The 14,268-nt window shown below is 43.7% G+C and overlaps 1 protein-coding gene across 9 annotated transcripts in view; it reads right to left on the reverse strand.

Moving 5' to 3' along the window:
- Positions 1-14,268, reverse strand: part of CPEB3 (cytoplasmic polyadenylation element binding protein 3) — a 246,909-nt gene that overhangs the window by 189,150 nt on the left and 43,491 nt on the right. For 5 of the 9 annotated variants that reach the window (XM_007963556.3, XM_007963549.3, XM_007963548.3 and 2 more), the window contains exon 1: positions 13,024-14,266. In XM_007963556.3, coding sequence (XP_007961747.1) covers positions 13,024-14,190 — 1,167 coding nt within the window. In that variant the 5' untranslated portion in view covers positions 14,191-14,266. Of the gene's footprint in view, positions 1-13,023 lie in introns of all 9 variants that reach the window. The other 4 variants (XM_007963551.3, XM_007963553.3, XM_007963550.3 and 1 more) reach the window with 2 other exon arrangements.

The raw sequence follows: 14,268 nt of genomic DNA on the forward strand, positions 1-14,268 counted from the left end.
GGAAATGTATGGTTCAACTTTAATTCCTACCAGCCTTACACTTGGTAGAAACCAGCTAAATGTTTTAATTACTCACACTGGTAGCTACATGCAAATGATCAATAAATGCCTAATCAGTCATTTGTAAATGTAAATCATCAACACACTCAACAAATATTTACCATGTGCCCAAAATATCTCAGGTACTGTCACAGCCCCTGGAGACACTTCAGTGAAAAGGTCCTTGCCCTTGTGGAGCCTACATTCTAGTGCGTTAGAACAAAACGAAATAAACCGGCTTATTACAGAGAGTGATGAATACTATAAAGACAATGTAGTATAAGAGGAATTAGGGAAGATGTGGGGAAAGAATAGAACATCAAAGGCATATTGAGGGAGAGGCAGGAAGAGAGCAGGGCTGACCTGGGCAGAGTGGAGGCTCAGGGAGGAGACCTACAGGAGGGGCCAGGAGCTGGGAGAAGGGGCCTGGAGGGGTGGGGGCCTAGAAGGAGGGGGAAGGGATGGAGGGAACAGGGAGCAGGGTGCGAACTTGAATCTCCGCCCCCTCCCCCTTCAGAGCTGCAGCGCCTCCTGAGCCCCAATTTTGTCAAAATCTGTATATATGCACAGAAAGGAAACAGAAATAATACCTGTTCACTTGAAAAACAAGGTTGTTGCACAATATGGGCACTTTGTCCTATTTTTATAAAATGAAAACTAATAAGCCCCTCCTCTAGAGTGCTGTATGTTTGTGAGATTCCAAAACAAAAGGTCTGGGAGACTGCACTCCCCTCCTGGTTACCTCTGTGGTCTGAGGTTGGGAGAGCGGAGGAGAGTTCTTACTTCCAGTTAGGTAATAGTCTCTGAGTCTCAAATAGGATAATAATCCCTAATTCACAAGAATGTGTAAGGATTACATAAAATAATTTATGTGGAAAGTGTGATGCCAGTACTGGCATTCTAGTCCCCTATATTTGTGTTAGTAATGTCTGCTTAGAAAAGGACATCAAAATAATACAACGCCCAAAAGCTGGAGCACGTGGATTATGATTTTGAACATAGGTGCCAAAAGAAACTTAACAATGTAAATCCCATCCCTTTGATCAGGGAATTCCTTAATAGTTATATGGTTAATAAAAATACTACCTCATGCTATCCTTCTTAACTGTTTATCTGACCTCAGGATTCTACTACTAGTTACAACATCTTTATTTACTTATTTTATTTTTTTCTTTTTTTGAGATGAAATCTCACTCTGTCACCCAGGCTGGATACAGTGGGGCAATCTAGGCTCACCGCAACCTCCGCCCACAGGTTCAAGCTATTCTCCTGCCTCAGCCTGTGAGTAGCTGCGATTACAGACATGCACCACCACGCCTGGCTAATTTTTTGTATTTTTAGTAGAGCACGGTCTCACCATGTTTGCCAGCCTGGTCTCGAACTCCTGACCTCAGGTGATCCGCCTGCCTTGGCCTCCCAAAGTGCTTTGAGATTACAGGCATAAGCCACCGCACCCAGCCTATAATTGCTTTAAACAATGATGTGGCAAAGAGTTGAACAGTCTACCCATAAAATCAAATGCGAACACAGAAACAGATTTATAATAAATGATCCAAACATTATCTGTCAGCCTTTCCTCCATAAACTCACAAACTTTACTGGTTTTCACTATTTTAAATTATCTGCTTATCTAGGTTATATTTCTCTGGTCCAAAAAAGGAAAATAAATTTTCCACTCCAGATTGCAAAAGAGAGGTGCTTCTAGATACATTTACCTCTTGTCTCCTTTAATTGTTGCTTATCTGAAACTTAAGAACTAGGACTCCTAAAGTTTGAGTAGGGGGTTCAATTGTCAGATCACTAAGATGTTTCCTCTGAAATATTCCCTCCCATCCCTAATCAGCCCTCAAAAACCGTAGCACATCTTTAAGATAGAAAATTATTTGCCTTTTACATCTCTGCTTTCTAATCTCACATGCCTGGAATTAATGACTGCCTGAATGGGCCTACTCTAACCTGTTCTTTGTCAAACAAACCAGAAAATGCCCTCCTTATTTATTTATTTATTTATTTATTTATTTATTTATTTATTTTGAGACTGTCTCGCTCTGTCACCCAGGATGGAGTACGGTGGCGCAATCTCGGCTCACTGCAACCTCCGCCTCCTGGGTTCAAGCAATTCTCCTGCCTTAGCCTCCTGAGCAGCTGGGATTATAGGTGTGTGCCATCACGCCCAGCGAATGTTTGTATTTTTAGTAGAGACAGGATTTCACCATGTTGGTCAGGCTGGTCTTGACTGACCTCGTGATCCACCCACCTTGGCCTCCCAAAGTGCTGGGATTACAGAAGTAAGCCACCTCACCTGGAAAATTTTTTAATTTTAATTTTTTTAGAGACAGGGTCTCACTCTGTCACCTAGGCTGGAGTGCAGTGGCACAATCATGGCTCACTATAACCTCAAACTCCTGGGCTCAAGCAATCCTCCTGCCTCAGCCTCCTGAGTAGCTAGAACTACAAGCATATAACACTATGCCCAGCTAATTAAAAAACAATTTTTGTTTGAGACAGTGTCTTACTATATTGCCCAAGCTGGTCTTGAACAACTGGACTCAAGTAATCCTCCCACCTTGGCCTCCCAAAGTGCTGCAAATACAGTCTTCAGCAGCCACACCCAGCCTTCTCCTTAATATTTCTAAGTGTTATTGTCAAAATTATCCTGACTCTCATTCTAGTCTGCTCTATTGTTAATAACTTGACATGACAAGTACAGAAACAAACCAAATCACCATAACAAGATAAACTACCTCCAAAAGAGTGAGTCAATCAATGATAAAGGGATAAAGAAAAATCTAACTCTTAGGACATAAGCTAGTGTTCCCATTTATTGGCTGTCATAAACCTTTTATGTCAAAGCAAGAACTCTGCTTACTTCTTGGCATACCAAACCTACACATACGAAGTCACAGGCCAGAACTATGGGGTGTCCATAAAGTCTGGGGAACATAATATTTTATATTTTTACAAATTGAAGATGTCCTTTATAGTATTATGTACATTCACCTATGTTTCCATATTCTATAGATACCTTGTATAGAAATACTAGAATGGGCCAGGCACGGTGGCTCATGCCTATAATCCCAACATTTTGGGAGGCCAAGGTGGGGGATCACCTGAGGTCAGGAGTTTGAGACCAGCCTGACCAACATGGAGAAACCCCATCTCTACTAAAAAAAAATACAAAATTAGCAGGGCATGGCGGCACATGCCTATAACCCCAGCTACTTGGGAGGCTGAGGTAGGAGAATTGCTTGAACCCAGTAGGCGGAGGCTGCAGTGAGCTGAGATAGCACCATTGCACTCCAGCCTGGGCAACAAGAGTGAAACTCCGTCTTAAAAAAAAAAAAAAAAAAAAAAAGAAATACTAGAATGGAGATTCTGTCACAAAAATATTAAATATATCACATGGTAAAGATAAAGGACAAAATTATAACTTGGTTTAAATGTTCATTCATATTACCTACTAAGTGTCAGGCACTTCTAGGCACTGATTTACTTCATGGCATTGACCATTTAATTAGTTGCACTGAGTTACTGCAGACAGGGAGTTACTTGTTTTTGATCTTGACCTTGAAATGAGTTTGAATGCTTGAGGAATGAAGCTATTTGGCCACACAATAGTCCTATGCATACATAATCAGTACACAATGTTTCCTTCCCTTTGTGTGTATTAATTCTACGATCACTTCAAATAATATAAAGGCTGTTTTGTGCCCATTTCTGTTTCTCTCCTCTGAGGCCTGCCAACAAGCATTTATATAATAATATTTATTATTTCTGAGAATTATATAATAGTGCTTTTTAGGAGAGAAAAGTAGGCTTTATTCCAAGATGCTAAGTTACCGTAGTACTTTAATTCACTAGTACTTTCCCATATTATATGGGAAAGTATATGCCTTCCTATAAAATGCAAATATTAGAATGGTTTCACATTAAGAAGTTTAAATGTCCAGCACCATAAAGAACACTAAAGAGTGTGAAAACTAAATGCGGCAGAACTGAAGTATAATAGGTGAAATGTGGCATTTGAACCCCTCACAGAAGCAGCTACCCACAAGGTATAAGGACCAGCTGTAGAAAATTCCTTGTGAGGCTGGTTTCTACCGCAAGTACAGCAACCTCCCCAGGAAAGCCTCCTATAAGTATGGCTATATTACCTCAACTCTCAAGATCAAAACTTGAGGCTCCATCCTGAATTCTAACTCTGACAACCACACTGGCCCCTACAGAGAGTCAGACATGGCCTACAGGGAAATGGTGGTAAGGAGATTCAAATTAGACCCTTGATATCTCCAGAAACATCAAAAACAACCCAACCCTTATAGCAGTCAGAAAATTAAGAGTTTTAAGCATTTCTCCCATCACCAATTAAAATGTTCATGGATCCAGGAAAACCCTTACACTTACATTGGTGAGTCAGCCACAAGCACAAGCAGATAGTCACACATCTCCACCATTAGTGTGACACAAGTCTATATATACTCCCTCATCTACAGACCACCAAGACTAGCTTTCTAGAATAGGCAGTTACCCTAATATACAAAGTGCCTTTTAATGTTCTTCCATGCCCCTTTCTAGCCCCCTCCACTATATGCCATCAGCTAGTGTTTAACTTTGGACTACTGAATATCAACAATATTTCCTCTTTTAAACTCTAACTCCGACTACAATTACAGAAGTTAGGCAGGCATCCAAAAGCCACAACAGTATTCCTCTAACAGTATATAATTTTCAGAACACTTTGTATACATTCTCTCACAAACCAAACCCTGAAGCTAGGCTCCCTCTCCCCTCCCAGCTCCTCCTTTTCCCTTCTGTCTACTCTCTCTCCCCCAGTCCTTTCCTCCATTTTCGCAGACTGGGAAAAAGAATCACTGGATAAGTGACTTGACCCCATCACTAGTGAGAGAGCCAAGGCTTTAACCAGTGTCTTCCTTATTCCAAGCTTCATGGGTTGTCCACTACTGCATGCTCCCCTCCATCTAATTCTCTTTCCTCAGTAAAATCAAACTTTGCTTTTTTTTTTTTTTTTTTAAAGACAGAGTCTCGCTCTATTGCCTAGGCTGGAGTGCAATGGCGTAATTTCGGCTCACTGCAACCTCCGCCTCCCGGGTTCAAGTGATTCTCCTGCCTCAGCCTCCCGAGTAGCTGCAATTACAAGAGCCCGCCACCACGCCCAGCTAATTTTCGCATTTTTAGTAAAGACAGGGTTTCACCAGGTTGGCCAGGCTGGTCTCAAACTCCTGACCTCAGATGATCCATCCACGTCAGCCTCCCAGAGTGTTGGGATTATAGGTGTTAGCCACCGCGCCCAGCCTCAAACTTCTCATATTGCAGTAAACAAAGCACTTTTTTTTTTTTTTTTGAGACGGAGTTTCACTCTTGCCATCCAGGCTGGAGGGCAATAGCATGATCTCAGCTCACTGCAACCTCCACCTCCCAGGGTCAAGCAATTTTCCTGCCTCAGCCTCCCGAGTAGCTGGGATTACAGGCACCCACCACCACACTCAGTCAATATTTGTAGTTTTTTAGTAGAGACAGCGTTTCACCATGTTGGCCAGGTTGGTCTTGAACTCCTGACCTCAGGTGATACACCCACCTCGACCTCCCAAAGTGCTGGGATTACAGGCATGAGCCACCGTGCCTGAGCAACAGAGCATAATCTTTTGATACCTGCAGATCAAAATACTATAAAAAATCAACTTAGCAATGAAAACCAGTTCCAACTGGACAGCATTACACCTTATACAGCCCTTGAAATACATCAAATTGGGCCAGGCATGGTGGCTCACACCCGTAATCCCAGCACTTTGGAAGGCTGAGGTGGGCGGATCACAAGGCCAGGAGTTCAAGACCAGCCTGCCAACATAGTGAAACCCCGTCTCTACTAAAAATACCCAAAAAATTAGCCGGGCATGGTGGCAGGCACCTGTAATCCCAGCTCCTTGGGAAGCTGAGGCAGGAGAATCGCTTGAACCTGGGAGGCAGAGGTTGCAGTGAGCAGAGATCGTGCCATTGCACTCCAGCCTGGGCAACAGTGCAAAACTCTGTCTCAAAAAAAAAAAAAAAAAAAAGAAAGAAAGAAATACATCAAATTGGCTAACCAACAGAGAAAGCTATGTAAGTAGAAATTTGTGTCTTTGTCAGAGGATATCTAAATTACATTTCTAAGAGGGTTCTTTGGTACTAACTCACGACAAGGTCATAAAAGAGTTTAAACAAAGCTAACCACTTTTCAACATGCAATTTTGAAGTGCATAGTTTTATATTAACGTTTCTAGTAGCACAAAAACCTAATATTTCCTAACCAATCCCTCTTTTAAATAGAAAATAGATATGTGGTTTTGCTGGCATTCATATCAACCATGTCATAACAGGTTCTGAAACAGTTTGTGGGGATGAGTGGACCTTAAAGTGGTTTTGCATTTTTAAGAAACCAACTAGAAAAGAGTTTTAAATCTAGGTCATACTATCCTTATTCAAAAGCAAGCATAAACAAGACCATTTATATTACCTCCTGAAAAGATGGTCTTAAAAAAAAAGGCAGGGGGCCAGATGCGGTGGCTCACACCTCTAATCTAAGCACTTTGGGAGGCCAAGGCTGGCAGATAACTCGAGATCACGAGTTCAAAATTAGCCTGGCCAACACGGTGAAACCCTGTCACCCCGTCTCTACTAAAAATACAACAACTAGTGGGGCATGGTGGTGTACACCTGTAATCCCTGCTCCTAGGGAGGTTGAGGAATGAGAATTGCTTGAACAGGGAAGGCAGAGGTTGCAGTCAGCCAAGATCATGCCACTACACTCTAGCCTGGGCGACAGATTCTGTCTTTAAAAACAAAAGAAAAGGAAATGGACAGAACACAAACTACTCGGGAAGAAAAGGAAAAGGAACACAAACTACTTGAAAAATATTGATATTTCCTAAAAATTTATTATGAGTAGGCATATTTGTTTTGCTTTTAATATCATTTGTATTCCCATGAATTCATGTAAGAAATTTCTTCTTTTGTTATTGATAACACACCAGCAAAATTAATACTAAGTTATATTTAACTAGACATGTCATAAAATATAAAACTCCCTGCAATCACCTTTAACTTGGGAGCAGAAGGAAAAGGAGACAGATAGGCTAGGTGCGTTGGCTCACGCCTGTAATCCCAGCACTTTCGGAGGCCGATGCGGGCAGATCCGAGGTCAGGAGTTCAAGACCAGCCTGGCCAACACAGTGAAACCCCATCTCTACCAAAAATACAAAAATCAGCCAGGCATGGTGGCGCATGCCTGTAGTCCCAGCTACTTGGGAGGCTGAGGCATGAGAATTGTTTGAACCCAGAGGTGGAGGTTGCAGTAAGCCGAGATCGTACCACTGTACTCCAGCCTGGGGAACAGAGTGAGACTTCATCTCAAAAAAAAAAAAAAAAAAAAAAAGGAGAGGAATAAAGGCAGAGATACAGACAGAAAGCATGGAATAATGTGAATTTTTTTTCCAAATTAAATTTGAATCCAGGCAATCTGCTGCTAAAGCCTGCTTCTGTGACAAATTATCAACCTGAACCTGGGTAAGTCACTTCCTATTTCGGGACTTTGATTTCATAATATTCAAAAATATATAAAGTAAACAGAAAAAATTATAACTGGTGAATCATCATGGTGGTATATTTATAGTCACTGTATTTTTTTCTTCCTGCATTTCTACAAATACAAAATTTTTTCAAAACACAACTTCCAGCGTATCTCATAGGGTCAATTACAGATTCAGTCCAGTTTCTTACATCTACACTGCACTATTAAGCAATGCCCTAGAGGTAGAATAGTCAAGTGAGTAGGAGCCATGGGCTCTGGAGGCAACTTTGCCAATTACTGGCTGTGATCTTAAACAAATAGTGTAAATTTACTGAACCTCAATTTATTTGTCAAGATAACAAGGATAATAGGCCAGGCACAGTGGCTCATGCCTGTAATCCCAGCACTTTGGGAGGCTGAGGTGGGCAGATCACGAGGTCAGGAGTTCGAGACCAGCCTGACCAACATGGTGAAACCCTGTCTCTACTAAAAATACAAAAATTAGCTGGACATGGTAGCACACACCTGTAATCCCAGCTACTCACGAGGCTGAGGCAGGAGAATCGCTTGAACCCGGGAGGCAGAGTTTGCAGTAAGCCAAGATCACGCCACTGCACTCCAGTCTGGGCGACAGAGCGTGACTCCGTCCCCCCAAAAAACAAAAACAAAACAAAAAAATAAGCAAGAATAATAATAGTCCTCCTATGTCAAAGGAGTTCCTATCTCAAAGGAGTTCCAGTGAGAAACTAGATGTAAAGTGCTTGGCACAGGGCCTGGCCCATAGGTAAATGCTGGATCATCACATTACTACGACGGCCAAAGGCTCTGATCATGAGGGTACCATCAGATAGGAAAAAAGAACAAATGGCATTACACTGACGTTTGGGGATATTTAGAATGCAGTGTATGAAAAACTGGTAATCTACTTTGGTAGGCCAAGGCAGGCAGATCACTTGAGGTCAGGAGTCCAAGACCAGCCTGACCAATAGGGCGAAATTCCATCTCTACTAAAAATACAAAAATTAGCTGGGTGTGGTACTGGGCGCCTGTTATCCCAGCTACTTGGGAAGCTGAGGCAGGAGAATCACATGAACCCGGGAAGTGGAGGCTGCAGTGAGCCAACATCGCACACTGCACTGTAGCCTGCGTGACAGGGTGAGACACTGTCTCAAAAAAAAAAAAAAAAAAAAGAGCCGGGCGCGGTGGCTCAAGCCTGTAATCCCAGCACTTTGGGAGGCCGAGATGGGCGGATCACGAGGTCAGGAGATCGAGACCATCCTGGCTAACACGGTGAAACCCCGTCTCTACTAAAAAATACAAAAAAACTAGCCGGGTGAGGTGGCGGGCGTCTGTAGTCCCAGCTACTCGGGAGGCTGAGGCAGGAGAATGGCGTGAACCCGGGAGGCGGAGCTTGCAGTGAGCTGAGATCCAGCCGCTGCACTCCAGCCTGGGCGACAGAGCGAGACTCCGTCTCCAAAAAAGAAAAAAAAAAAATCAGTAATCAATATTATAACAAGATCATGCAAAGCCTATGGTCACCATGACAATAACAATAGTCATAACCTTACATTTATGGGATACCTTACTATGGGCCAGGCACTGTGCTATGCACTTTATATTTAGTTTCACATTTTATTCCCATTTTACAGGTGAAGAATTGAGAGCCAGCATGTTTATATAATTTGTTCATGATTACAAAGCCAGTGACTGGCAAAATGGAGATTTAAATCCAGGCAATCTGCTGTCAAAGCTTGCTTCTGACAGAAATTATCAACCTGAACCTGGGTAAGTCACCTCACATGTTGAGACTTTGATTTTATCCTCTGTAAAATGAGCAGAGTAATCTAGAATGGGTGCTCTCAAAAGTCCCTCCTAATGTTTTCTTGACAGCAATGCTATTTAAACCCAAATTTACAACATAAAGAAAATATCTCAGCTCTAGTACTTTTATTAAATTGGTACATAAGTAATTGTGGGTTTTGCCATTACTTTTATGGTAAAAAAGTAATGGCAAAACCCTCAATTACTTACGCACCAAACTCATACATACCTAGGTTTCCTTGTCTTATAGAAATATAGAAAGACTCATATATATAATTCCCCTCAGTGGAGTGCCTCACTGTTCCTGAGCTCTGTTGCTGAGAGGTGCATCACCAAAATGCATTGGCCTAATAGAAAACTTCACTAAGTCCCTCTGAATGGAGTCCAAAGAGAATCTTACTTAAAATGAATTCTACCAGACAGCACCTACACTACGTGGACATTAAGGACACATACAACAAAATTAGCTAGAGCTGTAGGACTTGAGTTCAGTCACTCTACCTCTCAGGATCTCAGTTTCCCTATTTATAGAAATGAAGTGACTTTTAGATAAAAGTAATCCCTAAGAAAGCAGCCACCAAAACCCAGGGAAACAAATCAACTTTATTAGAATAAAGAAGTATTATAGTTTGTAAAACAACATTCAAATACAGTGATTGCTAGGCCAGGCATGGTGGCTCATGCCTGTAATCCCAGCACTTTGGGACGCCGAGGCAGGTGGATCACCTGAGGTCAGGAGTTCAAGACCAGCTTGGCCAACATGGTGAAACCCATCTCTACTAAAAATATAAAAAATTAGCCGGGCGTGTGGTGGACGCCTTTAATCCCGGCTACTTGGGAGGCTGTGGCAGGAGAATTGCTTGAACCGGGGAGGCGGAGGTTGCAGTGAGCCAAGATCATGCCACTGCACTCCAGCCTGGGCAACAAAAGTGAAACTTTGTCTCAAAAACAAACAAACAAACAAACCAAAAAAAACAGTGTGATTGCTTTTCCAATATAAACCATGTAAGTAAAGCTACTCAAAATCTATTGTGTTGGTAGAAACTGGCAAAAAAGAAGCAGTGCAGGGTAGAATGGGTTTCTTTAAAAATTTTAACATACATTAGAGTAGATCACTTTAGAAAGACTCTTTTATTAATAGCTCAAAAAGTCTGTTAAATAAAAAATAAAGTTGGTATTCTATAAACTCTGATTTAAATAAAATCACATTTGCCAGAGTAAATATTTTGAAAAAGTCATCAGAACCACTTATTTTCTGCCTTATTTAGAAAAACTATCTCAACAAATGCACATACACAAAATTCTGCACACAAGACTCAGGTGTTCTTTGTTTCTAAGACAAACTTGGTATAGTTATCAACAGAAACCAAGTCTAATATTCCAGCCAAAGCACAACCAGCTTCCTCCTCTGATCCTAAAATTGCTTCAACACCCTAAGCTCCGTTTTATGAAAAAGAAATGAGATATAATGTATATGTAATTCTTCCTGAGGCCAAATAAATAATGCTCAATTTTCAATAAAATCTGTCCTCCTACAATTTTTTTGGCCATTTTTGCCTATCTAATAGCATCACCAGGGATGGAAAGATGAGACTAAACTCAATCCAGTTCATTTGGCTCTTACTAGCATCATTGGTGAATGGTTTGCTGAGTAACAACTGGCAATCCCTATACTACTCATCAATATCAGGTTTGAGGAAACTATGTAGATTTAATCTCTCGCTAATCCCCATGCCAGGAGATAATTCACCAACAGCTAGTTGTATTCAGAGTCAACTCCTAGAAAAAGATAACAAGATCTGTCTACATTATCAGCTCCCGAAACTCCCTGTAAGATTTTAGGTTATCCTCCAGGACTGAACTCAGGTAGGGAGCATGAGAATAAAGAGAGGGAATGTTAGAAAAAGAGGGCCTCTCCTACCAAATGCAGCCTCCCTGCCCTACCCCCTCCAAAAATAAGCACATAAATTCCAGAAAGCAAATTCCTCCTTTTGTCTATGAAACAAATCCCATCTTGCAAAATCTCTTCATTTTATTAAAATAAACAAATTTTAGAATGGGAAGAAATACAACTTAATATTAAAATCTTCCATTCCTGAAGGATCGTTGTGAAAATCCCTTGTGAAGATCCTCTCTCGTTAAAAACTCTCATATACACAATTTAGAGGTTTCAGGGACTCCCTTGAACTGTCAAAGTTAAAAATTACTACTCTAGCCTAGAGAGTCATATTCTTCTCAATAACCTCATCTCTTCCTTTATGAATGAGAGCCACTCCAAACATCTGCAATGTAAAGAGATGAAGGCTGCAACTGCACCTGACACTATACCTCTGTCAAACTGTCAGTTCTACCAAGCACTCCTCAAAGGATTTCTGCTTCATTTCCTTGACCATCCAAATTGGGTCCTGATGGAGGCCTTCTCCTCTCCCCTTTTTATTTAACTGAGCCTGGAAGCTTATAACCAAATCAACTTATACGTGAAGGATAAGTGTTTGCCTAGGAGCAAAAGCCGCCCGTGAACACACACCCGTACTACACCTTTCCAACCCAAATGCCCAGGATGCTGCCAACTGCGATGGCTGTGGACTAGATCAGACAGCAAGAACAGAAACAAGGACACTCTTCATTTCAACCTTTTTGTCTGGGGCACTTCCTGAGTTTTTCATTGGCATTTAACACCAAGACACAAGACTCATTTTTCATTAAAGTTGCAAGACTTTCACTTTGCCCAGTTTCAAATGATGTAATTGATCTGTATTGTCTTCTTAACCCAACTGGTGAAGGACACTGCAGCTTTAAATATTTCAGTGCTAGCTAGCAAATAGACTCCATTGCAATATGGCTCTGAAGGTCACGTCCTATTGTCTCTTACCTCTTGCAAAAAAAAAAAAAAAAATCCTTCTTCTAGGTAACATGGAAAGGGTTGCCCTTAGAATTTCCACTCTTCCACCTTCTTGCCTTACACAGTTGTGAGTGTTGATTGGAATCTCACACTCATAATTTTCCCAGCAGGGGCAATATGCTGATTGTTATTAATGATTCTAGCACCTTAGCGAGACATAAACACATGTGTTCACATTAGTTCAATTGAGCATATGCAACCGTCTGAAATAGCACCACTCAAGGGTTGTTAACCTCTTTAAGAGTAAAGCCAGGGTGGTTTGGGTGTGGACAGCTTGCAGGCGGCACCCTGAGCTCAGGATTGCATAACCTGAAATGTGTAGCTACTCAAAATGATAGGAATCTCAGCCTACTCATCCTGGGACTATGCCGGCACCCTGCCACACACTTGCAGCTTTACTTGTCAAAGGAAGTCAAAATAAGAGGTACAAACACCATGAAGGAAAAAATAAACTAAAAGAAAACGGCTTCCTCTACCCTGAAGGGACGAATACGATTCCTCCAGCAATCGCAATGTTCTCCCAACCTCATCTTCCGAGAATGGAACAGCCCTAAAGAACTGGAGGCTTCGGAAGGAGAAAGAGGAGCTGGACATTGCTGCTTTTTTTAAATAAAAGCGGGTAGATGATTAAAAGACAGAGAAGGGGCAAAAGGAGCGGGGCAGGGGGAAGGAGTGTGCAGGTGCATCAGAGCATTACCTGAAATGGCAACAGATTGTTACCATTATCGGTCCGGAAAGCGTTATCCTCCATCCAGGACTTAGAAGTAAGCGGGGCCGCGCGAGGGAACTTGGGCGGCGCGATCACGTTGCTGGAGAAGGGTTTTTTGAGTGGCGAGATGGGGTTGAGCGGGGAAGGCACCCCGACACCCACACCCACGCCCACACCGACCGCCCGGCGAGGGTCCCGGCCCGCCTGCAGGCCGCCCCAGGGGTTGGACGGTGCGCTCCAGGCTGCATTCACGCTTTGGTGCGTGTTCCAGCTGGACGAGGCCGACGAGGCGGCGGCTGCGGCAGCAGCGGCTGCAACCGCCGAAGACGAGGACGGCTTGCTGGTCATGATGGGCTGGTGGCCGTACGCCGCGGCGGCGCTCCTCTGCGCGTAGGGCGCCTGGCTGGGGCTGGCGGGCGAGCGGCGCTGCTGCGGGGGCTGCGCCTGCGGGGGCTGCGCCGGCTGTGCCGGCTGCGGCGCGGGCGCAGGCGGCGGCGGCTGCTGGTGGTGCTGGGTCTGCGCCAGGCCGATCTGCGGGGAGAAAGTGCCTCCGAAGACTGGGTTGACATGGTGCGGGAAGTTCTGGAAGAGCATGGTCCCGTTGACTGGGGTGATCCCCTGGAAGAAGCTGTCCTCTACCGCGTTCGTGGTGCCCGTGGACCAGGTGCTGCCGAAGGACGGCGACAGCGACGCGCCCGGCGCCGCAGGCTCCTGAGGCGGCGGCGGCTGCTGAGGGGGCTGATGGAAACTCAAGCCTGGCAGGAGCGGTGATTCCATCTGCATCTTGTCCGAGCCGTTGGGGGCCGGCGGGGCAGCGGCTGGGCTGAGGGCCTGCACTGCGCTGTTTTCCTCCGGCTTGGGGGTCTCTGAGGAGTGGGGCGTGGACGGGGTTTCGGATACGCTGGACTCAGGTTGGGGCTGCTGCTGCTGCTGCTGCTGCTGCCGCTGCTGCTGCTGGGGCTGGGGCTGGGTTTTGCTTTTGTCCATCAGTAAATCATCCTGCATGGTTTGCGCAGCTGAAACGGGAAAAAAGAGAGACGCGTTATTGTCAATGTGATCATGAATGTCCCTCGCTGAAGCGGGTGGGTGTTTCACTTGCGAAAATCCATCGCCACAGCTACTAGCCAATTGCAATGCAAATCCATAATCTCCCATTTAGAAGAACAGGTCGGGCTGTTGGGTTGGGGGGTAGGGAAGGTGTCGAGCAAGGTCTCTAAAGATACTGTGAGAGCG

Source organism: Chlorocebus sabaeus, chromosome 9 (assembly GCF_047675955.1).
Source record: "Chlorocebus sabaeus isolate Y175 chromosome 9, mChlSab1.0.hap1, whole genome shotgun sequence".
Classification (NCBI taxonomy): domain Eukaryota; kingdom Metazoa; phylum Chordata; class Mammalia; order Primates; family Cercopithecidae; genus Chlorocebus; species Chlorocebus sabaeus.